The sequence below is a fragment of the Chelonoidis abingdonii genome, chromosome 8 (genome assembly GCF_003597395.2).
Source record: "Chelonoidis abingdonii isolate Lonesome George chromosome 8, CheloAbing_2.0, whole genome shotgun sequence".
NCBI classification, from domain to species: Eukaryota; Metazoa; Chordata; order Testudines; family Testudinidae; genus Chelonoidis; species Chelonoidis abingdonii.
This window is the reverse complement of record NC_133776.1, coordinates 83,119,321-83,136,663: the sequence shown is the minus strand read 5'-3', so window position 1 is coordinate 83,136,663 and position 17,343 is coordinate 83,119,321. Positions and strand designations below refer to the sequence as shown.

At 41.4% G+C, this 17,343-nt stretch overlaps 1 protein-coding gene across 4 annotated transcripts in view; it reads left to right on the top strand.

The window, feature by feature from the left end:
- ZC3H12B (zinc finger CCCH-type containing 12B) overlaps positions 1-17,343 on the top strand; it is a 37,715-nt gene that overhangs the window by 13,320 nt on the left and 7,052 nt on the right. For 2 of the 4 annotated variants that reach the window (XM_075068774.1, XM_032765912.2), the window contains exons 1-2: positions 8,384-8,589; positions 9,109-9,884. In XM_075068774.1, the coding sequence (XP_074924875.1) occupies positions 9,274-9,884 (611 nt within the window). In that variant the 5' untranslated portion in view covers positions 8,384-8,589; positions 9,109-9,273. Of the gene's footprint in view, positions 1-8,383; positions 8,590-9,108; positions 9,885-17,343 lie in introns of those variants that run through there. The other 2 variants (XM_032765911.2, XM_032765913.2) reach the window with 1 other exon arrangement.

Here is a 17,343-nt window from a genome sequence, read left to right as displayed (position 1 = left end):
TTTGGAGTTGCTTTGTAATAATTTTTGAGTACAATATGTTTGTCTGTTGTAAGGGGTTTACTGTGAATATATTGGTTTAGTTTAATAGCAAGCTGTTGCAAGATATGGCCTCCCTCAACAAACACTTGGGGGTTATTACCAGACAATGGGGGAGGGCATTTGCCTGGAGGAGATTGACTTGGCCTCCTGCAGAACCCACCAAACTGGTTTTGGACTAACTGGGCTAAAAATAGCATAAGAAGAGAGAACAAAGAACTGGAGGGATAAAACAAGAACTAACACTCTCTCTCTCTCTCTGGGGTAGTTACTTTTGGGGAGCAGGCTGAGACCCAGGCCCCCAGAGGTTTGGGATGTGAGGGAAGATAGGCCTGCCTAGGAAGTAAGGTAGATGTGTGCAGACCTTTTTGTTCTTTTACAAATTCTTTTCTCTTATTGTCATGGTTACAGGGCGCACCATACCGTAGGCCCCTTTTTGTCCTTATTGGGTGCACCCCTCATATTACAGACTTGGGTTCCTGCACCTTACTTTGGGCGGAACCATGTACTCCAGTCACTTTAGACTGGATCTCTCGGCTGCAGCCCCCATTTCCCAACCATGTTAACACAACAGGCCCAGCTAGGTTTAGCACCTGTAAGAGTTTCCCTTCAGGAGCCTGTGACAGTCTGTTTGCAGTAACACAGAAACAGCACTACTCAACAGGGCTGCCCAGAGGATTCAGGGGGCCTGGGGCAAAGCAATTTTGGGGGGCCCTTTCATAAAAAAAGGTTGCAATACTATAGAAAACTGAATTCTCATGGGGGGCCCTGCAGGGCCCGGGTCCTGGGGCAGATTGCCCCACTTGCCCCCCTTCTGGGCAGCCCTGCCACTCAAAGAGCCCTACATGCTGATTTCCCCTTATCTATACCTTAATCTTTCCTTGCAGGTATTTGTAAGTTCCCCTTAGACAAGGTAACCCCTCATCTCTCCTTGGGAGAAGCAGACTGTCCTGCTTACAGGACACATGTTGTCTCTGTGTTCCTTGGCATCAGTGGGCAGCCAACCTACTTCCTGAGCCCAGCATATTAAGATTTAGGGTTCCCTTTGAACATAGGTTTAGGGCTAGTCTACACTTGAAATGATATAGTGGCACAGCCGCAGTGTAGCACTTCAGTGTAGAGATCACTACAGCAATAGGAGGGGCTCTCCTGTCACTGTAGTTATCCACCTCCTCGACAGGAAGTAGCTAGATCAAAGGAAGACTTCATCTATCAGTCTAGCACTGGCTACAGTGAAGGGCTAGGTTGGCTTAATTACATCACTCAAGGATGTGGATTTTTCACAACCCTGAGCAATGTAGCTGAGTTGACTTAACTTTTCAGTGTAGACCTTGTCTTAGACTTGGAAAGAGTAAAACTATCCTTAACATGGATGGAGCGAGATAGGCATTATTCCCCAGTAAACAGCTTCCCTGTTGTTTCTTCAGGACTCTTCTCTGTATCATTGTTTTGCCTTTCCTGCTTGGTTCCTTTAACCCCTTTGATTATTCAGACAGGAGAATATTTTACACGTAGCCTAAAAAAGATTATATTTATAAATAATACTACACAAAACTGCCTCATTCTCCGCACCTATGTAATTTGTTCTTTTGTTCCTAGTGTTAAGATTAAACAATAGACCATTTGAAGAAGGCTGTTTTGAGTCACTGTAATTCATTGGTCCTAAGCTCCCAAATGGAAAAACTGGTTGGGCCTGCTGGGGAAGCATGGTGCAGTAGACCAGGACCCTGTCTAAGACCTAGAGAATTGTGTGATTGCGCCTTAGGGAGCTAAAGGCATGAGGCCTAAAACCTAAGTGGTTGTTCTCAGAGATACCAGAGAAGGGGTCAGAGGTGGAACTAGCCTTGTAATCCTAACAATTCTTAATGTTTTCCCTCTCAGTGTTTCTAGGATACTTATTGGTGTTGGTGCATAGCCATGCAGTTCAGAATTATGGAATTAATTTTTCCTTGAGAATTCCTTAAAAACCTAAGAACATTAAAGTTTACTCCTGGGGGAATTCTGCGTCAGTGACTTCTGACAGGAAAGCAAAGGGAAGCCACAAGAACAATCATGTGCCCACTCCTTGGCAGTGCAGACAGTTTGGTTTGGGCACCCAAAGTAGCTAGTAGAGACATAAATCATTGCCTGAGTGGGAGGGCCCTGGGTAATCCTGTGTATGTGAGAGAGAGAGAGAGAGACACTCTGTCCCACTTGCTATTGCAGCATGCTCAGTGTAGAGAGGCAGGGCTTTGGGATATTTCTGAAGAGGTAGGCATGGGGCATGCTCTGTTCCCTCAGGCAGAGGAGAATGTAACAGCCTGCCTGCTTTGTGAATTGATCCATTATTCTTAGTGAATTCCCCCAGGAGCATAAAACAGGTGTAAACATTTTAAAACTCCTTTTACATTGTCAAAATGGTATAAAGGAGCTTTATTGTAAAGGACAGTATGGCCTTATCAATGCTTATGGTGCTTTAGTGATTAGAACTGAATTTTTGGACTGAAAAAGCTCCTTATCAAAATGTGCTCCATGAACTGTTTTCTACTGACCTTTTTGGAGATGGTCAGTAGCCAGTATAAATTGTGAGTTTGAGACCCCAGCCCTCACTTGTTCTTCAGTTGCCTATGATGCAGCACTGAGCATATGGCTGCATATATTTGTTGACTAATAATTAGAAGTAAAGGGTCAATACTAGCTACATTACTATTAGACAGAGGGGGTTTGGTGATTTCCTCCAATGCTCCCCACTCCCATTCTCCATCCATTGTATTGGAGTTTAAATAAATTACCAACATAATTGAAACTAGCTGGATTATATTGCATTATTTTGACAAAAAATGCAGAATTTTAAAATATTGTGTGCAACATTTTTATTTACTTATTTATTTTTGGTGCAGAATTCCCCCAGGAGTAAAAGTTGCACTAATCTTTTGTGCATATACCCATTCTATGGTGTGCATGCACCTGTATGGTAAAGATGGGAGTCTTGTCAGCCATCAATACCCATCGGGTACACATGTCCTCATGCTTCTCTGTGAGGGCATGTAAGGGTGAGGTGCACCTGCCACTATTCAGTTCCTCTCACTGACTCACGGCTTAGAGACACAGCCCAACAGTTGAAGAGACTGCCAGCCTTCTTGATAGCCTTACTAACTAGTTCTACAGTTAGAGTATCGTAATAGTTTTTAGTAGCTTTAGTAGTTAGTAGTTCCGTTGCCTGTTGCAGCCTTTAGATCTTACTTGCTGTAGGATTATTTGATTCACCTAGGTTTAAACACTGCCCTTCGTACTAGGGAGCTCTCGCAGCTTCGGATCGATAATCAAAATGCCTCTCCTGTCTGGGATAATTGCATATTCCCAGTAAATGTATGATTTGCAAGTCATTCAGTTCCTGAGCTAGGAAGGATAGGGAAGCTCACCTTCAGGTCTTCCTAATGACCAAGTCAGTAAGACCTGCTTCTGAACCAGGCTCTCTAGACCACCTGTAGAGGGACCTTCTGAGCCAGAGTGGACATGGACTCTTTACCTTCAAGCGCTCCAACTCAAATTACAACCATGATAGTCATAAAGTCTTTGATGACCGCTTCCTTCTCAGTCAGACTGCAGGGAGCTAGAAGCCTCTGGGACAGGTTACCCACGAGGGGTTGCTCTAAGATGAAAACTTCCCCGCAGTGCTGACCATTGTCTGACATTTTGTGGCCCAGAATGGTTCTCATAAATTATTGTGCACTTCTTTTCCTAAAGTTATTTTGCATTTCCTAAAGTTCTTTTGCATTTCTGCTGCTGGAGAGCCTGTCCTGGATTCTCCCACAAAGCTAGTTGCAGTTCTGTGGGTAGTGATTGATGTAAATGAAGTGACATGTCATCTGATATCTCTGAGTGAAAGGCCTTACGTAAATGTACAGTTTAATAGTATCAAGTATCAGAGGGGTAGCCGTGTTAGTCTGGATCTGTAAAAGCAGCAAAGAGTCCTGTGGCACCTCATAGACTAACAGACATATTGGAATATGAGCTTTTGTGGGTGAATACCCACTTTGTCACATGCATCCGACGAAGTGGGTTTTCACTCACAAAAGCTCATGCTCCAATACGTCTGTTAGTCTATAAGGTGCCACAGGACTCTTTCCAATTTAATAGTAGTAGCAGTGTTCAGATACTATGGTGACGGGCACTCTCCAACTGCTCCATACTAAAAAATAAAAAGAATTCCTTGTTCAGATAAATCTGTCAGCTTCATTTGTGAAGTGGTTTCTTACTTTGATTATTAAGTTTATTACTCTTAAAATTATTAATAAAATTAGAATAAATTGATAATCTGTACTTTGCCAAATATGGTGGATGCCATTTCAATTCTGTTAAATACAACTTTTTATTATTAAAATCATTTTTCAGAGAACTGATCCTGTCTCATTGACTTCAGTGTTAATGGGATTTGGATATTAGCAACTGTGATGCAGCTTGTTGACAACTTTTTGACAACCTGGGACTGCCACTTTCTGTGGAAAGCTCTGGCTACAGGCAGGCTTGTGGGACTGCAACCAGGGAAGAAAGCACTGGGATGTGCCAAGCCTGGGTCCCCAGTGCCAGAGCAGGGTTTCACTGAACAAGAGGAAGACCAATTTTAAAAATAAAATGTTTTTATTATATTAAATAATCCTATATGTTTATTTTACATCATTATAATTAGTACTTGTCAGCACTTCCATTATTGGCTTTCTAATTTTAGTGGCTGTTACATTTCTTTCTGTGGAACAATTCTTTTATCATATTTTTAGGATGGAAAAGCTAGTTCGGGTACTTCTTAGCTTCAAAATAAAAAGGAAGTTAACAGTTTCAGACACTATATTGATTCTAATTATGTTGTATGTGCAATAATGTTTTTTTTCAAAAAAGATTCTGATACTTATTTTTAGCCAACAGACTTAGTCAATTACTGTACATCAGGGGAGTAATTCTCATATTGCTCTCTGATGTGTTAGACCACAGAAGCTACATAAGAACCACTTTGATCTCTTGGGGAGCAGGAATCTGTTTTAAAAAAAAGTTTCTGAATGCAAATGTATGATAGATGCTCTTCTGGATAAATAATTCACTTACTTGGTTGAGTTTTTATGTGTTCCCTTGATAATTTTTTCTTTCTTTTAATCCCTGCTCTCATTCTAAAGGGATGGAAGATACATGAAAGGGAGTGAAGAAAGGAACATGAAAGAGATGTAAATTTCCTCTAAGTGGTGTTAATGTTCCTGACATAAAACACAGCCAACTCTAGTATCTTTTTTGGTCTTTCAGTGTCTTGTCTAAGGCCAGGTCTGCATGACAGACCTATATTGATATAACTACATCGCTCGGGGTGTGAAAAATCCACACCCCTGAGTGACATAATTACACCAACCTGACACTGTGTCTAGATAGCACTATGTCGAAGGGAGAGCTTGAGCTTCTCTTGTTGACACAGCCACTGCTTCTCCGGAGGTGGATTAACTACACCAATAAGAGAAGCTCTCCCATTGACATAGTAGCATCTTCACTAAATCACTAGCGCTGTACATGACAACAGGCCCTTATATACATCCCCACCCCAGTCTAATGGCAATACAGCTCACTGGGAGAGGACACCTTTGTCTATGAGTCTCGATTAAGGCTGTGAGGAGAGAATAGGTTCCAAAAACTCTTTGCCTTTCAGCACCTCTCCTTAGTGGTTACCAGATTCTCTGTCCATTGGGGCCATTGCCATAAAATTATCTATGCAACAATAATCTTAACAAAAACAAGATTAAAAAACAGAAAATTAAATTAAAAGAAAAGAAATGGTTTGTGTAACATCTAGATAAATACTTCTCATAAACTAAATATAGAAAGCATTTTCATTTTAGTTGCAGAGGAAAAAGAGAAAAATAAATAGCTCAGATTTCTTGAAAGCAGTCCTCTCTGAACAATCTGTTCAGCCTGTCAGTTTCTCTTTTTGATCAGATAGCAGCAATCCTCTTATTAAGCCCCCTGATCCAGGGCTAGCTACTTCCACCACTTTTCAAATCCGTTTTATCCAGTTAGCTAGACATACATTAGGATTTGGACTCATCACTTTTTCTTGGCATGGATTGTTCAGGATACAAAGTTCCTTTTATAATTATTAATAGCCATCTTTAAAATGCTTAGCCTACTTTAGATATCACTTTTCACAGACCATCTTGTCTAGTTGTTTCTGGTTAATCAAGTTTCTTGTTAAAACTCCCTAAGCAATTTTTTTGGCCCAGGAACATTAACTATGGGTAAGGTCCCCAGGCCCTCTGTCAAAATATTGCAGTGTACTTTCTTGTTTCAGGAATTTTTAATGAGTTATGAGCACAAAACAACGAGCCCAAAGACAGTTCTCTCACAGAGTCCTTGTGCATCTCTGTAGTGACTCCTGCCTATCTGCTAGCCTAACATATAGTGATTTTTAACAGGTTGTGGCTTGTCAACTTGATTGGTTACTGTGGTATACTGAAGCATGTAGGGAAGCATGTGATCTGGGTTTTCAGTACTCAGTCTGCAAAAGAACCAGTCTGGAGCAAGGTGGGTTGAGTTGTCTCTCTGCCTTAAGTTGCAGTCTGCTGTGCTTCTCTTTGTGTTTGGTTGTTGTGTGTTAGATTTCTGTATTCTGAGAAATAAAGTGGTGTTATGTTGCAGCCTTTCAGGAAAAATGTTTGTTTGTTTCTAGATTTGGATCACTTGATGATTATCTTGTTCTGTTTATTCCCTCTCGGGCACTTAGCATTGGCCACTGTCGGAAGACAGGATACAGGGCTTGATGGACCTTTGGTCTGACTCAGTATGACCATTCTTATGTTTTAATTCTTTGCGTATGCCATAAATGTAACAGTTTTATGTGATGGCAAAGCCTTGCAGAAAAGGACTGAAGGGGACTAAGGAAAAGTCTATGTGGTAGGGTAATACGCACTATATGGGGTGTGATTTCTAAAGTGCACTAACATATTGTGCATATGCCATTCCATTGATGGTGTGCATGTGCCTCATATAGTAAAGATAGGTGTCTTTTCAGCCATCAGTACCCAATCCTTATAGCTCCAGCATGGCCCAGCCAATTCTGATTCACAAATCTATTGTCTCTCTCAGTATCTTAGCCCAGGACCTTACCTCTGCTTCCAGACCTGTTAAAGAACCAGGGACAGATTCCACACCTGAACCTAGCATCCCCTGCACCTCACTGCATGGAGGCTGGATGGATGTCATCAGTAGAGCAGCCTGCCCGTCCTCAGTTATGGAAGTTATGATTAGCAGTAGAAAGGACAAGACAAACTTACCTGTCAAAATGGACAAGGTGCTCTCATTGGTGCCAGTGGAAACAACTGATTCCACATTACCCTTCAATCCTGCAGACTCTCGATTTACTCAAACTAAAGATCTTAGCTTGATCATGGCGCAGCTAGTGGTGATCTCATCTTGCCACCTACTGATTGAGGATCACACGACCGTGGTAAGGTTCATGAGAGTCCTAAGTAAAGTATTCCCACCTATCAAAGACCCACCTTGGGACTTGAAATCTAGAGCTCATAGCATTCATTGGACTCAACTGCAAGCCCCTGGTTGCCTCGTCTCTATTACTCCTGTCAGTGAAAATGGAATTTTTGATAGTGATAACTTTGGCCAGAAGAGTAGGAAAGATTCAAGTGTTCATGACTGACCCTCCATATACAGTATTCTACCCAGATAAGGTATTAATGAAGACATATCCTAAATTTCTTCCTAAAGTAGTCACAGGCTTCCATCTCAACCAACCAGTATACCTACCAGGATTCTTTCAACAATCTCATGCATCCTAATCTAAGGCAATCTTGCATACATTAGATGTGAGGAGAGCCTACTACCTGAATAGAATGAAACTGTATTGAACATTGCCAAACTTGTTTGTCTTCGCTGAGGGAAAGATGAAGGGCTCTGTGGTTTCAGTCCAGAGACAGTGTAATGGGATTTCTGATTGTATTAAAATGTGATGAGGTGACCAAGGTAGAGATACCAGCTACGATCAGGGCCCCTCCACCAACGGTGCAAGTTGTATCAGCAGCATCACTGAGAAAGTTAATATCTGACATTTGTAAAGCTGCTGCTTGTGTGTTAATCCGCATGTTCACTTGATATTATACCTGAGGAGAAGTCTCTAAATCCAACACAACATTTTAATCATTATTTTGTTAACTGCTTAAACTTATACCTCCTGAATGTGATAACTGCTTGGGAGTCACCATCAGTGGAATGGGCATATAGACAATCACTCAAAGGAGAAAGGAAAGTTACCCATGTAAAATAACTGGACTTTGAGATCTATTGTCCATATGTACATTCCACAACCTGCCCTTTCATCCCTTATACCTCAGAGCCCTCTTGTAAGGGATTCTGCATTGAGAAGGAACCAAATGTTGGTGCAGAGGCACGAGCACTGAAGAGCACATGTATGCCCTACAAGTACTGCTGGCCAAAAAGAGTTCCATCTCTACTACGAAGCGCGTGCACATCGTCAGTGGAATGCACATATGCACAACACAGCTCGAAGAACTCCAGTTACTGTACATGGTAAGTAGTTTCCCTTCCCTAATGTGCTTTAATGGAGTGCTGGTTGTAAAACAGTACTATGTTAAAGTGCACCAGGGAACTTCTAGTGTGCAGTACATTAGTGCACTTTGGAAATTACACCCCCGTAGTTGCACATTACCCCATTGTGTAGACAAGCCCTACGCTACAATTTATGTTCTCCAGAACCCTGCTAGCCATGGTACAGGCATGTAAAGACCTTATTAGTAAAAATAATGGATAGTCAATTTCTGTGCTTCTGTATGCTCATCCCATATTACTCATTCCCAAAAGCTCCTATGACAGGCAATAAACTGACAGTGTTTTTACTTCAACTGTGAATTTATTGTGTTGGAAGTGTAGTAGTATTGCCATTAAGTTATATATATAATTACACACAATTAAATTGAAATCTGAATGGTTGGGGATCTCTCTTGCTTTCTAAATAAAAGTATGGTAGTCAAACCTTTTTGAAGAATTTGACAAAAGCTAATAGTGTGTTTGTGTGTTTTGTTTATTTAGGATTATATATTGGCTTTGTATACACTAGCACATATCAAGCAAGACAGATGAACTCCAGTCTTGTGTGCACTTTCAATTAGCCTACAAGATGCGATTTAGTATGAATCCCAGGCAGCTTTGGAAGTGAAAGAGAAGTCTGAGATCTCTGGCTGGAAGCTGAACGTGATGACGGCCTGGTCTATGGTGGTGAAGTTGAAAATGGAGAAGAGGCATTCCAAAGAAGAGAGGAATGTGGAACAGGATGCTGGGGACTGCAGTGCTGAATCTGAGGAATGGACAAGCTCAGAAAGTGAGCCTGAACAACCATGCTTCAAGAACAGCTGTAGCAATACTCAGTGGAGGGAAAAGGAAACTTCTACTAAACCACATAGGCAACTCTGTCGCTCTCCTTGCCTGGATCGTCCAAGTTTCTCACAGAGCAGTATCCTTCAGGACTTGAAACTGGAAGAGTGTAAAATAAACTTGGACAAGGAATACCAGGCTAAAATGGATTTTGCTTTAAAGCTTGGGTATGCTGGAGATCAGATCCAGGCAGTGCTGAACAAGTTGGGAGCAGATGCTCTAATCAATGATATTCTGGCAGAACTCGTGAGACTTGGCAGCAAAGGTGAATCAGAGGGACAAGGCAGTGTCGGCAGCAGTAGTGGTACTCTGGTGCCCAGGGGTCCTTGCCCAAAGGAAATGGCCAGCCCTGAACTGTCACTTGAAGATGAAGTAGTGGATAACACTGACAACTTAAGACCAATTGTCATTGATGGAAGTAACGTGGCTATGAGGTAGGCCTCAGTGTAACCTTTTTTCAAATAATACACCAGTATGTTTATATATAAATATTCAATTTGAATGACAAAATCATGTTTTGTTGACTATATGCTCCTGTTTAACTTCGTTTCTTTCACCCACTGTTCAAAATATGTTGATACTCCTCTTTTTGCAATCCCTACCCCAAAAATGAGCTCCCTCCATATCATTCTTTTTTGCAGTCCTCTGCTCCCATAAATCTATTAATTAACCAATAAATAAGAGTTTAGTTATACTGCAGCAAAGGTTTTGTTTTTAAGTTTTTGAAATACTTTATCAGTCTTGTTCTAAAATATCTAATGGCAGCTTGGACATCAGAGTGGATGGAAGAGTTGTTTTAAAAGAAGCTTGATAGCTGAGACTACCTGTCTTGGCTAAGTGTGCTTTTTCAATATACAGTGCTTAACATGGGGAAAGGGTCTATCTTTGGTCTTGTTCAGCTTGAAACAGGAGGAAATTCCGGAGCCAAACTGTGTGGTGTGGTTCACTGATGTCAAGATAAGCAGTGCTTATCCAACAGGCATTCTTTAGTATTGCTGTCTCAATTTTCTTTTAAAGAACTCTCAGCCTGAATTTTTTGAACTAAATTCAGAAAATTCAGTTTTTTTGATAAAACACATTTAAAATTTTATGCTTTGAAATAAATTAAAAAATTCATTTGGAAGTTCTTTATAAAGGCTTTTCTGCTTCCGTGTTGCTGGTTGAATGGGTATTTTGGATGGGCTTAATAACAAGAAGACAAACATTTCTCTGCTCAACTCTTCTCCCACCCCTTTTTTCCCCTGTACTGATGTCTCCCTGCTACATCTTCAGTTTCAGCTTTTCTGCTGAGCATTATGTTACAGGGCCTGGGGAAGAGCATGCATGTGAACTGTCTGCTGCATAGTTCATAACTTATATCATCCTGACCATCAACAAAACAATGGAATTGACTGTACACAAAGTAATCTTTAAAAAAATATATATATATTTTCTTTAATCACGTTCATTTAAAGTAATCTTGGGTGTTACTTGTGACAATAGTGGATATAAGGCCTCATCTACGTGATGCGTGTGGATGTGGCTATATTGGTATAAAGTTGCTGTATACTGGTATTTCTGTACGAGATGTGGAATACATTGTGCTGTTAAAAGGCATGTTTTATGCCAGTGTAACTGTGTCCACATTAGAGGTTGAGCCAATGTTTACAAAAAAAAAAAAAAAAAATATCCCTGAAGTAATTATAATAGTACAAAATGTGTATTGACCAGGAGTTCTCAAATAATGGGGCGTGCCTTCCATGGAAGGCACAGGAATGTGTTAAGGGAGGTACATGCTGTGAACTTTAGCATCTGCTGTCAGCCCAAGGCACCTGGGGATTGTGTAGAAAGGCTGTACCCACTCGGGGGGGAGGGGCGGGGGGGAGATAAAGGGAATAGCTGGAGCGCCATCACCAGGGAGGGTCACATGCCCCTCAGCAGACACTTGGGGGGGCCTCGCACAGTCAGAAGGGAACTGCAGCGGCGAAGGAGCAGAATGCCAGTAGCTCGTCTGGTGCAGCTGTACTGTCCCCATCCCTTCCATGCAGCTGCCTCACCTGGGTCTATACAGCTTCGCTGGAGGACAGGGGTGGGGGCGGTACCAGTACAGCAGCACTGGAGGAGCTGCCTGTGTGGGGCCACCCGACGGTCCCATGTTCTGCTCCTTTCACCGCTGCGGTTCCTTGGAGAGCCCTGCGGTTCAGTTCAGTGCTGAACTGAACCGCAGGGCTCTCCCAGGAACCACAGCTGGGATTCAGCACCCCACGCTGGCAGCTCCTCTGGTGCGGCTATACCAGTACTGCCCTCATCCCAGTGCTCTGGCGAGAGCTGTACAGACCCCAGGAGACACAGCTGGGAGGAAGGGCTGGGGGAAGTACAGCTTCCTTTTGTCTGAAATCAATATCCAGTGCAGTGGGAGGACAGAGCCCCCACAAGTAATGTGGTATGGGGATTGGATGAGAAGAGCACAGGGGCCCACGCTGGGGGTGGGGAGGAGTGATGTGGGGGGTCATGTGGAGAGCTCACATGCCCGACCTTTAGCTGGTGCCTCCCTTTATGTCCCTCTCATGAGTCTCCCACCTTCCCCTCCTCACCCCTTCAATCCCTCACAGGGAGGTGGAGGGGGGGGAGGTCTCCAGTTATCAGCCCCCGGTGGCAGCAGTAGCACAAAAGTAAGGGTAGCAATGGGACGTTAAGTCTGCTGTGAAAATTGATATTTGTTAATGTCACTTTTCACATCGCCATCCTTACTTCTATGCTGCTGCTGGTGCAGTGTTGCCTTCAGAGCTGTATGCCCATCCAGCAGCCCCTGCTCTCTGTTCTGCCTTCAGAGCTGGGCAGTTGTACGTGTAACTTTTTGGAGGAGAGGGAGTGTAAATAACTACAGACATAAAAAAGGGGGGCCAGATCAAATAAGTTTGAGAACCACTAGTATAGACCAGTTCAGACAGAAATATTATTTTCAAATTGATGGTATCCCTTTAATCAACATATGGTAAGAATAAAATAGTAAATATTTTTCATGTTTGTTTCTTGGACAATGTAGCTAAATTGCCAAATAAGTTACATATTTAGGACCATATTCTGTCCTGGTAAAAATAGCAGCATCTCCCCAGTTTAAATACTTTGATAAACAGAGCTGAACTTGGTGCTTAGACTCCCTTTGCTGGTCCCTATGCAGCAAGCTCTTTAAGAGTAGATTTTCATTTTGAAGTGAACACATGGGATTAATGTTCAAATGTTTAGCTTTGGTCTGGTACTTTCCCCAAATTTTGGAACTATCAAAGATATCCAGTCAAATACAGAGAACTTCCCCAGAAATAGGACCACGTGATTTTCAGTCACTGACTTTGCTTTTGACACTCTCCTCCAATGGCTGTTTATCAAAGAGACGTATATGCATTTGTTCTAGTATTTCACTTGATATTTTTTCATAGGCCTTCATACTGTATACGTATGGATTATTAAAGTTGTGTGGTTTTGGACTATGTAAATCAGCTATAATTTTAATTATGAGATTGGTATTAGTAAAACAGACCACATGCAAACATTCGTTTCTCTATTCAGTAGACAGCAGTTCTCAAACTTTTGTACTGGTAACCCCTTTCACATAGCAAACCTCTGAGTGTGACCCCCCCCTTATAAATAAAGAACACTTTTAAATATATTTAACACCATTATAAATGCTGCAGGCAAAGCGGGGTTTGGGGTGGAGGCTGACAGCTCGCAACTCTCCCATGTAATAACTTCATGACCCTCTGAGGGGTCCTGACTCCCAGTTTGAGAATCCCTGCAGTAGAACCTCAGAGTTACAAATACCAGTTACGAACTGACAGGTCAACCACACACCTCATTTGGAACCAGAAGTACACAATCAGGCAGCAGCAGAGACAAAAAAAAGAAAAAAAGCTAATACAGTACAGTACTGTGTTAAACATAAAAGGGCGGGGGACAGTTTTTTAAAAAAAGACTTGACAAGATCAGGAAACTTTTTCTGTGCTTGTTTCATTTAAAAAGGCAGCATTTTTCTTCTGCATAGTAAAGTTTCAAAGCTGTATTAAGTCAGTGTTCAGCTGTAAGCTTTTGAAAAAACAATCATATCATTTTGTTCAGAGTTATGAACAACCTCCATTCCCAAAGTCCTCATAATTGAGGTTCTACTGTGTTACTTTTGAGCATGAAAGAGGATGTCTTGATGAGCTTTTTAGAATTCATGGCATTGCCTCTGTCTTTCCCTAAAACTGTAGTTTTAACAAAGGTTAAGATTGATAAAGATCGCTCATAAACAGTTTCCTTTATTCCTTCCCCAAAAAACAGTTTCATGAAACTTTTTAATACTAATTCTACAGTATATTGTGTAAAGCCTGTGAGATACTTGACAACACATCTATGCATAAGGGGGAAAAAAATACACAAAATGACAAATCTGCTGGGAACACAAGACTTTGATTGAAGTATGTTTTCAGGTGTGATGCACACCTGCTCTAAGGAAGTGGCAAGGTGTATATTTCAGTGCATGGGGTCTTATTTGTTTGCAGAAGACAGAACATGATTAACAGATTTCTTTAGTTAGTACCAATTTGTCCTGGCTTTAACTCAGTGTTTCCAGAACTTCTGAAAGCTGAGTGGCTACTGCTGACCTTCTCCTTCAGGAAAATGAAATAAATTGCAGCCCTTGTGATTTCTTCCCCCCAACTCCAGATTGCAGTGTTAGAATAATTAAGATGCGTACACTTTTATCTTTCATTCTCTCCCTCCCACTAGTCTTAAATGCCCCCTTGCTCCCTCCTCCACACTTGGGGAAATGGACATTTCATAATGTGATACCTCTCATCATCTGTGCTTTGATGAGCAGTAAAATAGTTAATGATGTTGATGTTTAGGGTGATATTCTGTGCTATGCCTCTGAGGCCTTTTCTTCCCAGTAAAGTTTCTTTGATATAACCTATGGTGTGAATTTAGAAGGTTAAAAGTATAACAATACCTATTTTACCAGTTATCCTGATATAGTTAAACTTTCCCATGTATACAGTCCCTAGGAGGTGACCATAGAACTCAAGAGCCGAGGGAGAGGCAAAGTAGCTGAACCCTCCTCTGCACACTCCCAATCCTGGGGTGCTCCAGGGTTTAAGAAGTTCCCAGTCTCTGCAGCCTCACAGTTCTGTCTGAAATCTTCATAGGGCTGCGTACTATGACCCTAGCCCTGATAAGCAAAAAAGGTAGTTCCATGTTTGTGTATACAGAGACTAGGCAAAGGCCCAAATGTAAATTTTGACCCACCATGTAATATTTTTGTTGAACAGTACATCACAACTGTTTTGTAAATCAATACACCATGAAGTAGTAATTGGAATGTGAAAATAAAAGCTGTGCCATTAATAGCAAGTTTTATCTTTGCAACTGTGCAGCTCTATAATAAAATACTATTTTTCTAATGTAAAAGTGCACAGCCCAGCTATGTAATGTTAATTGGCAGTATTGGCTAGTGAGAGAATCAAAGCAGTATTCCTAAAATTTAGTTGCCGGAATATCAGGAACTTGCAAAATTAGTTGCAGTTCACCATTGCTTGATTGCTGCTTAATAACCCAACTAAATTTCTAAAAACAGCATTAATTCCAATGGACTGTTTATCTTTTGGAGTTTGTGCCTACCTGTATGTGCCCTAAACACTCACTGGGCTATCAGTTTGGAAGGTGCAGGCTTAATGGGGAATGTTTTGGCTTACAGCTCTGATTTGTAAAAAGCATGATGTTGTTTGTAAGTACAGTAACTCCTCGCTTAACATTGTAGTTATGTTCCTGAAAAATGTGACTTTAAGCAAAACAGTGTTAAGCAAATCCAATTTCCCCATAAGAATTAAGTAAATGGGAGGGTTTAGGTTCCAGGGAATTTTTTTTCACCAGACAAAAGACAATATATTGTATGTATATACACACAGTATAAGTTTTAAACAAACTATTTAATGCTGCACACAGCAATGATGATTGTGAAGCTTGGTTGAGTTGGTGAAGTCAGAGGGTGGGATATTTCCCAGGGAATGCCTTACTGCTAAATGATGAACTAGAACAGCTGACCCCTAAAGAGTTAACACGTTGTTGTTAATGTAGGCTCAGGCTCTACAAGGCAGCACAAATGGAGGGAGGGGAGACATACAGACTCTGTATGTGTGTGAGATGTGCATTGCCCCTATAAGTACGCTGACCCCACTCTAAGTACGTTGCCTTTTTAAGTAGATTAGCAAGTTGAGACAGCAGCTACTACCAGCAAGCTCCCTCTGTCCTGAGCCCTGTTATGTCCCTCCGCCCTGCTCTATTGAGATGGGGCAGGAGCAGGGGGGAGGGGGAAACCCTGACGTTAGCCACCCGCTGCCCCGCACAGCGGGCAGGAGGCTCCCAGGAGCAGCTCCAAGGCAGAGGGCAGGAGCAGCACATGGCAGTGGCGGGACAGCTGAACTGCCGGCAATTGATAGCCTGCTGGGTGGCTGCCGCATAGGGAACTTAGGGGAGCGGGGAGCTGATGGGGGGCTGCCAGTCCACCCTGGTTCAGTGTCCCCACCAGCTAGCTCCAATGGGCTGCTCTTTCTGCAAGCGGTGGACAAAGCCAGTGGCTGCCAAACCACATTATAAGGGAGCATTGCGCAACTTTAAACGAGAATGTTCTCTTATCGATCAGCAACGTAACAATGAAACAGTGTTAACCAGGACGACTTTAAGTGAGGAGTTTCTGTATATGGCAAATGGTGAATCATCATCCAAGTTATTTTATGAAATATATTCAAGTGCTATTTTTAATTTTTCTCTGAATTTTGTAGTACCCTTGTACACTAGTTTAGCACTAAAGACTGATACTTGCAGACTTTTAAAGTTTATGCCCTTCTACTGAATGGGTGTAGTAGTTGTGTGGGTGTCTAGGCACTATTATTTATAATCTTTTTTACAAGATATATCACTTTTTCACTCTAAGCAAGTAACTTATAAGAAATCTGCAGTTGTACATCTGTGAAATGCACATCCACAATGGGTAAAAAAAAGTTAATCCTCATACCCCGAACTGAAATATCTCAAAATACTGTTTTTTAAATACAAATATAAAACAGACAATACACTGAAATAAATTACTTTTCCAAAATGCGGGATCTGATCTGGGTTCTCACATACAACCAAAATACTAGTGAGTGAGCTGTAATAGGTTTGTACAGTTCTCAATTATTTTTCTACCCTATCTGGCCTCTCTCCTCCATAAAATACATTTTAAAAGTGTGCAATTAAGATGTTTTCTACAATAAAATAATGAGAAGTATTACATATGATATCAAAAAAAAATTCCAATATCTATATGCGCACGCGCACACAGAGTGTAAAATTAAGTCACTGGTGAGAAATTAATCTACTGATCAAATAAAATACTAAGGCCCTGATTCAGGATAGCACTAAGCATAATTTAATGTTAATTCTCACTGACTTCCATATGATTTCATTTGCAGTGCTGACTAGTGCTCTCCTGAATTGGGCATGAAAGGCCTATAACATCACTTAAAGATGTAGGACCTGTTCCTGCAATTCACTGCCTACCACTGTAATGTAGTGGTACAGCCACAGACACAGTGAGTTGCACAATCAGGACCTTAAATGATTTTCAGCAAACTCTTCAGAAATCCATATTTCTCTAAAACTAACTTATGTTGCCATTTTCGAAAGTGAATCAAGTTTGTAGAGTGATTTAAAGACGCTTCATCTGAATTGTATGCTATTGAAATACGACTTGATTCACTAACAGAGTAAACTAAAATCTTTGAGAAATCCTTGATGTTTCATTCTCTTTTAAAAAAAAATAATTCATTCAGAAAAAGAGTAATTTTTGTCAAACTCTTTTGCTGGTGGTGAAATCTCTTATCTGTTCTTTTTGTGTATAGG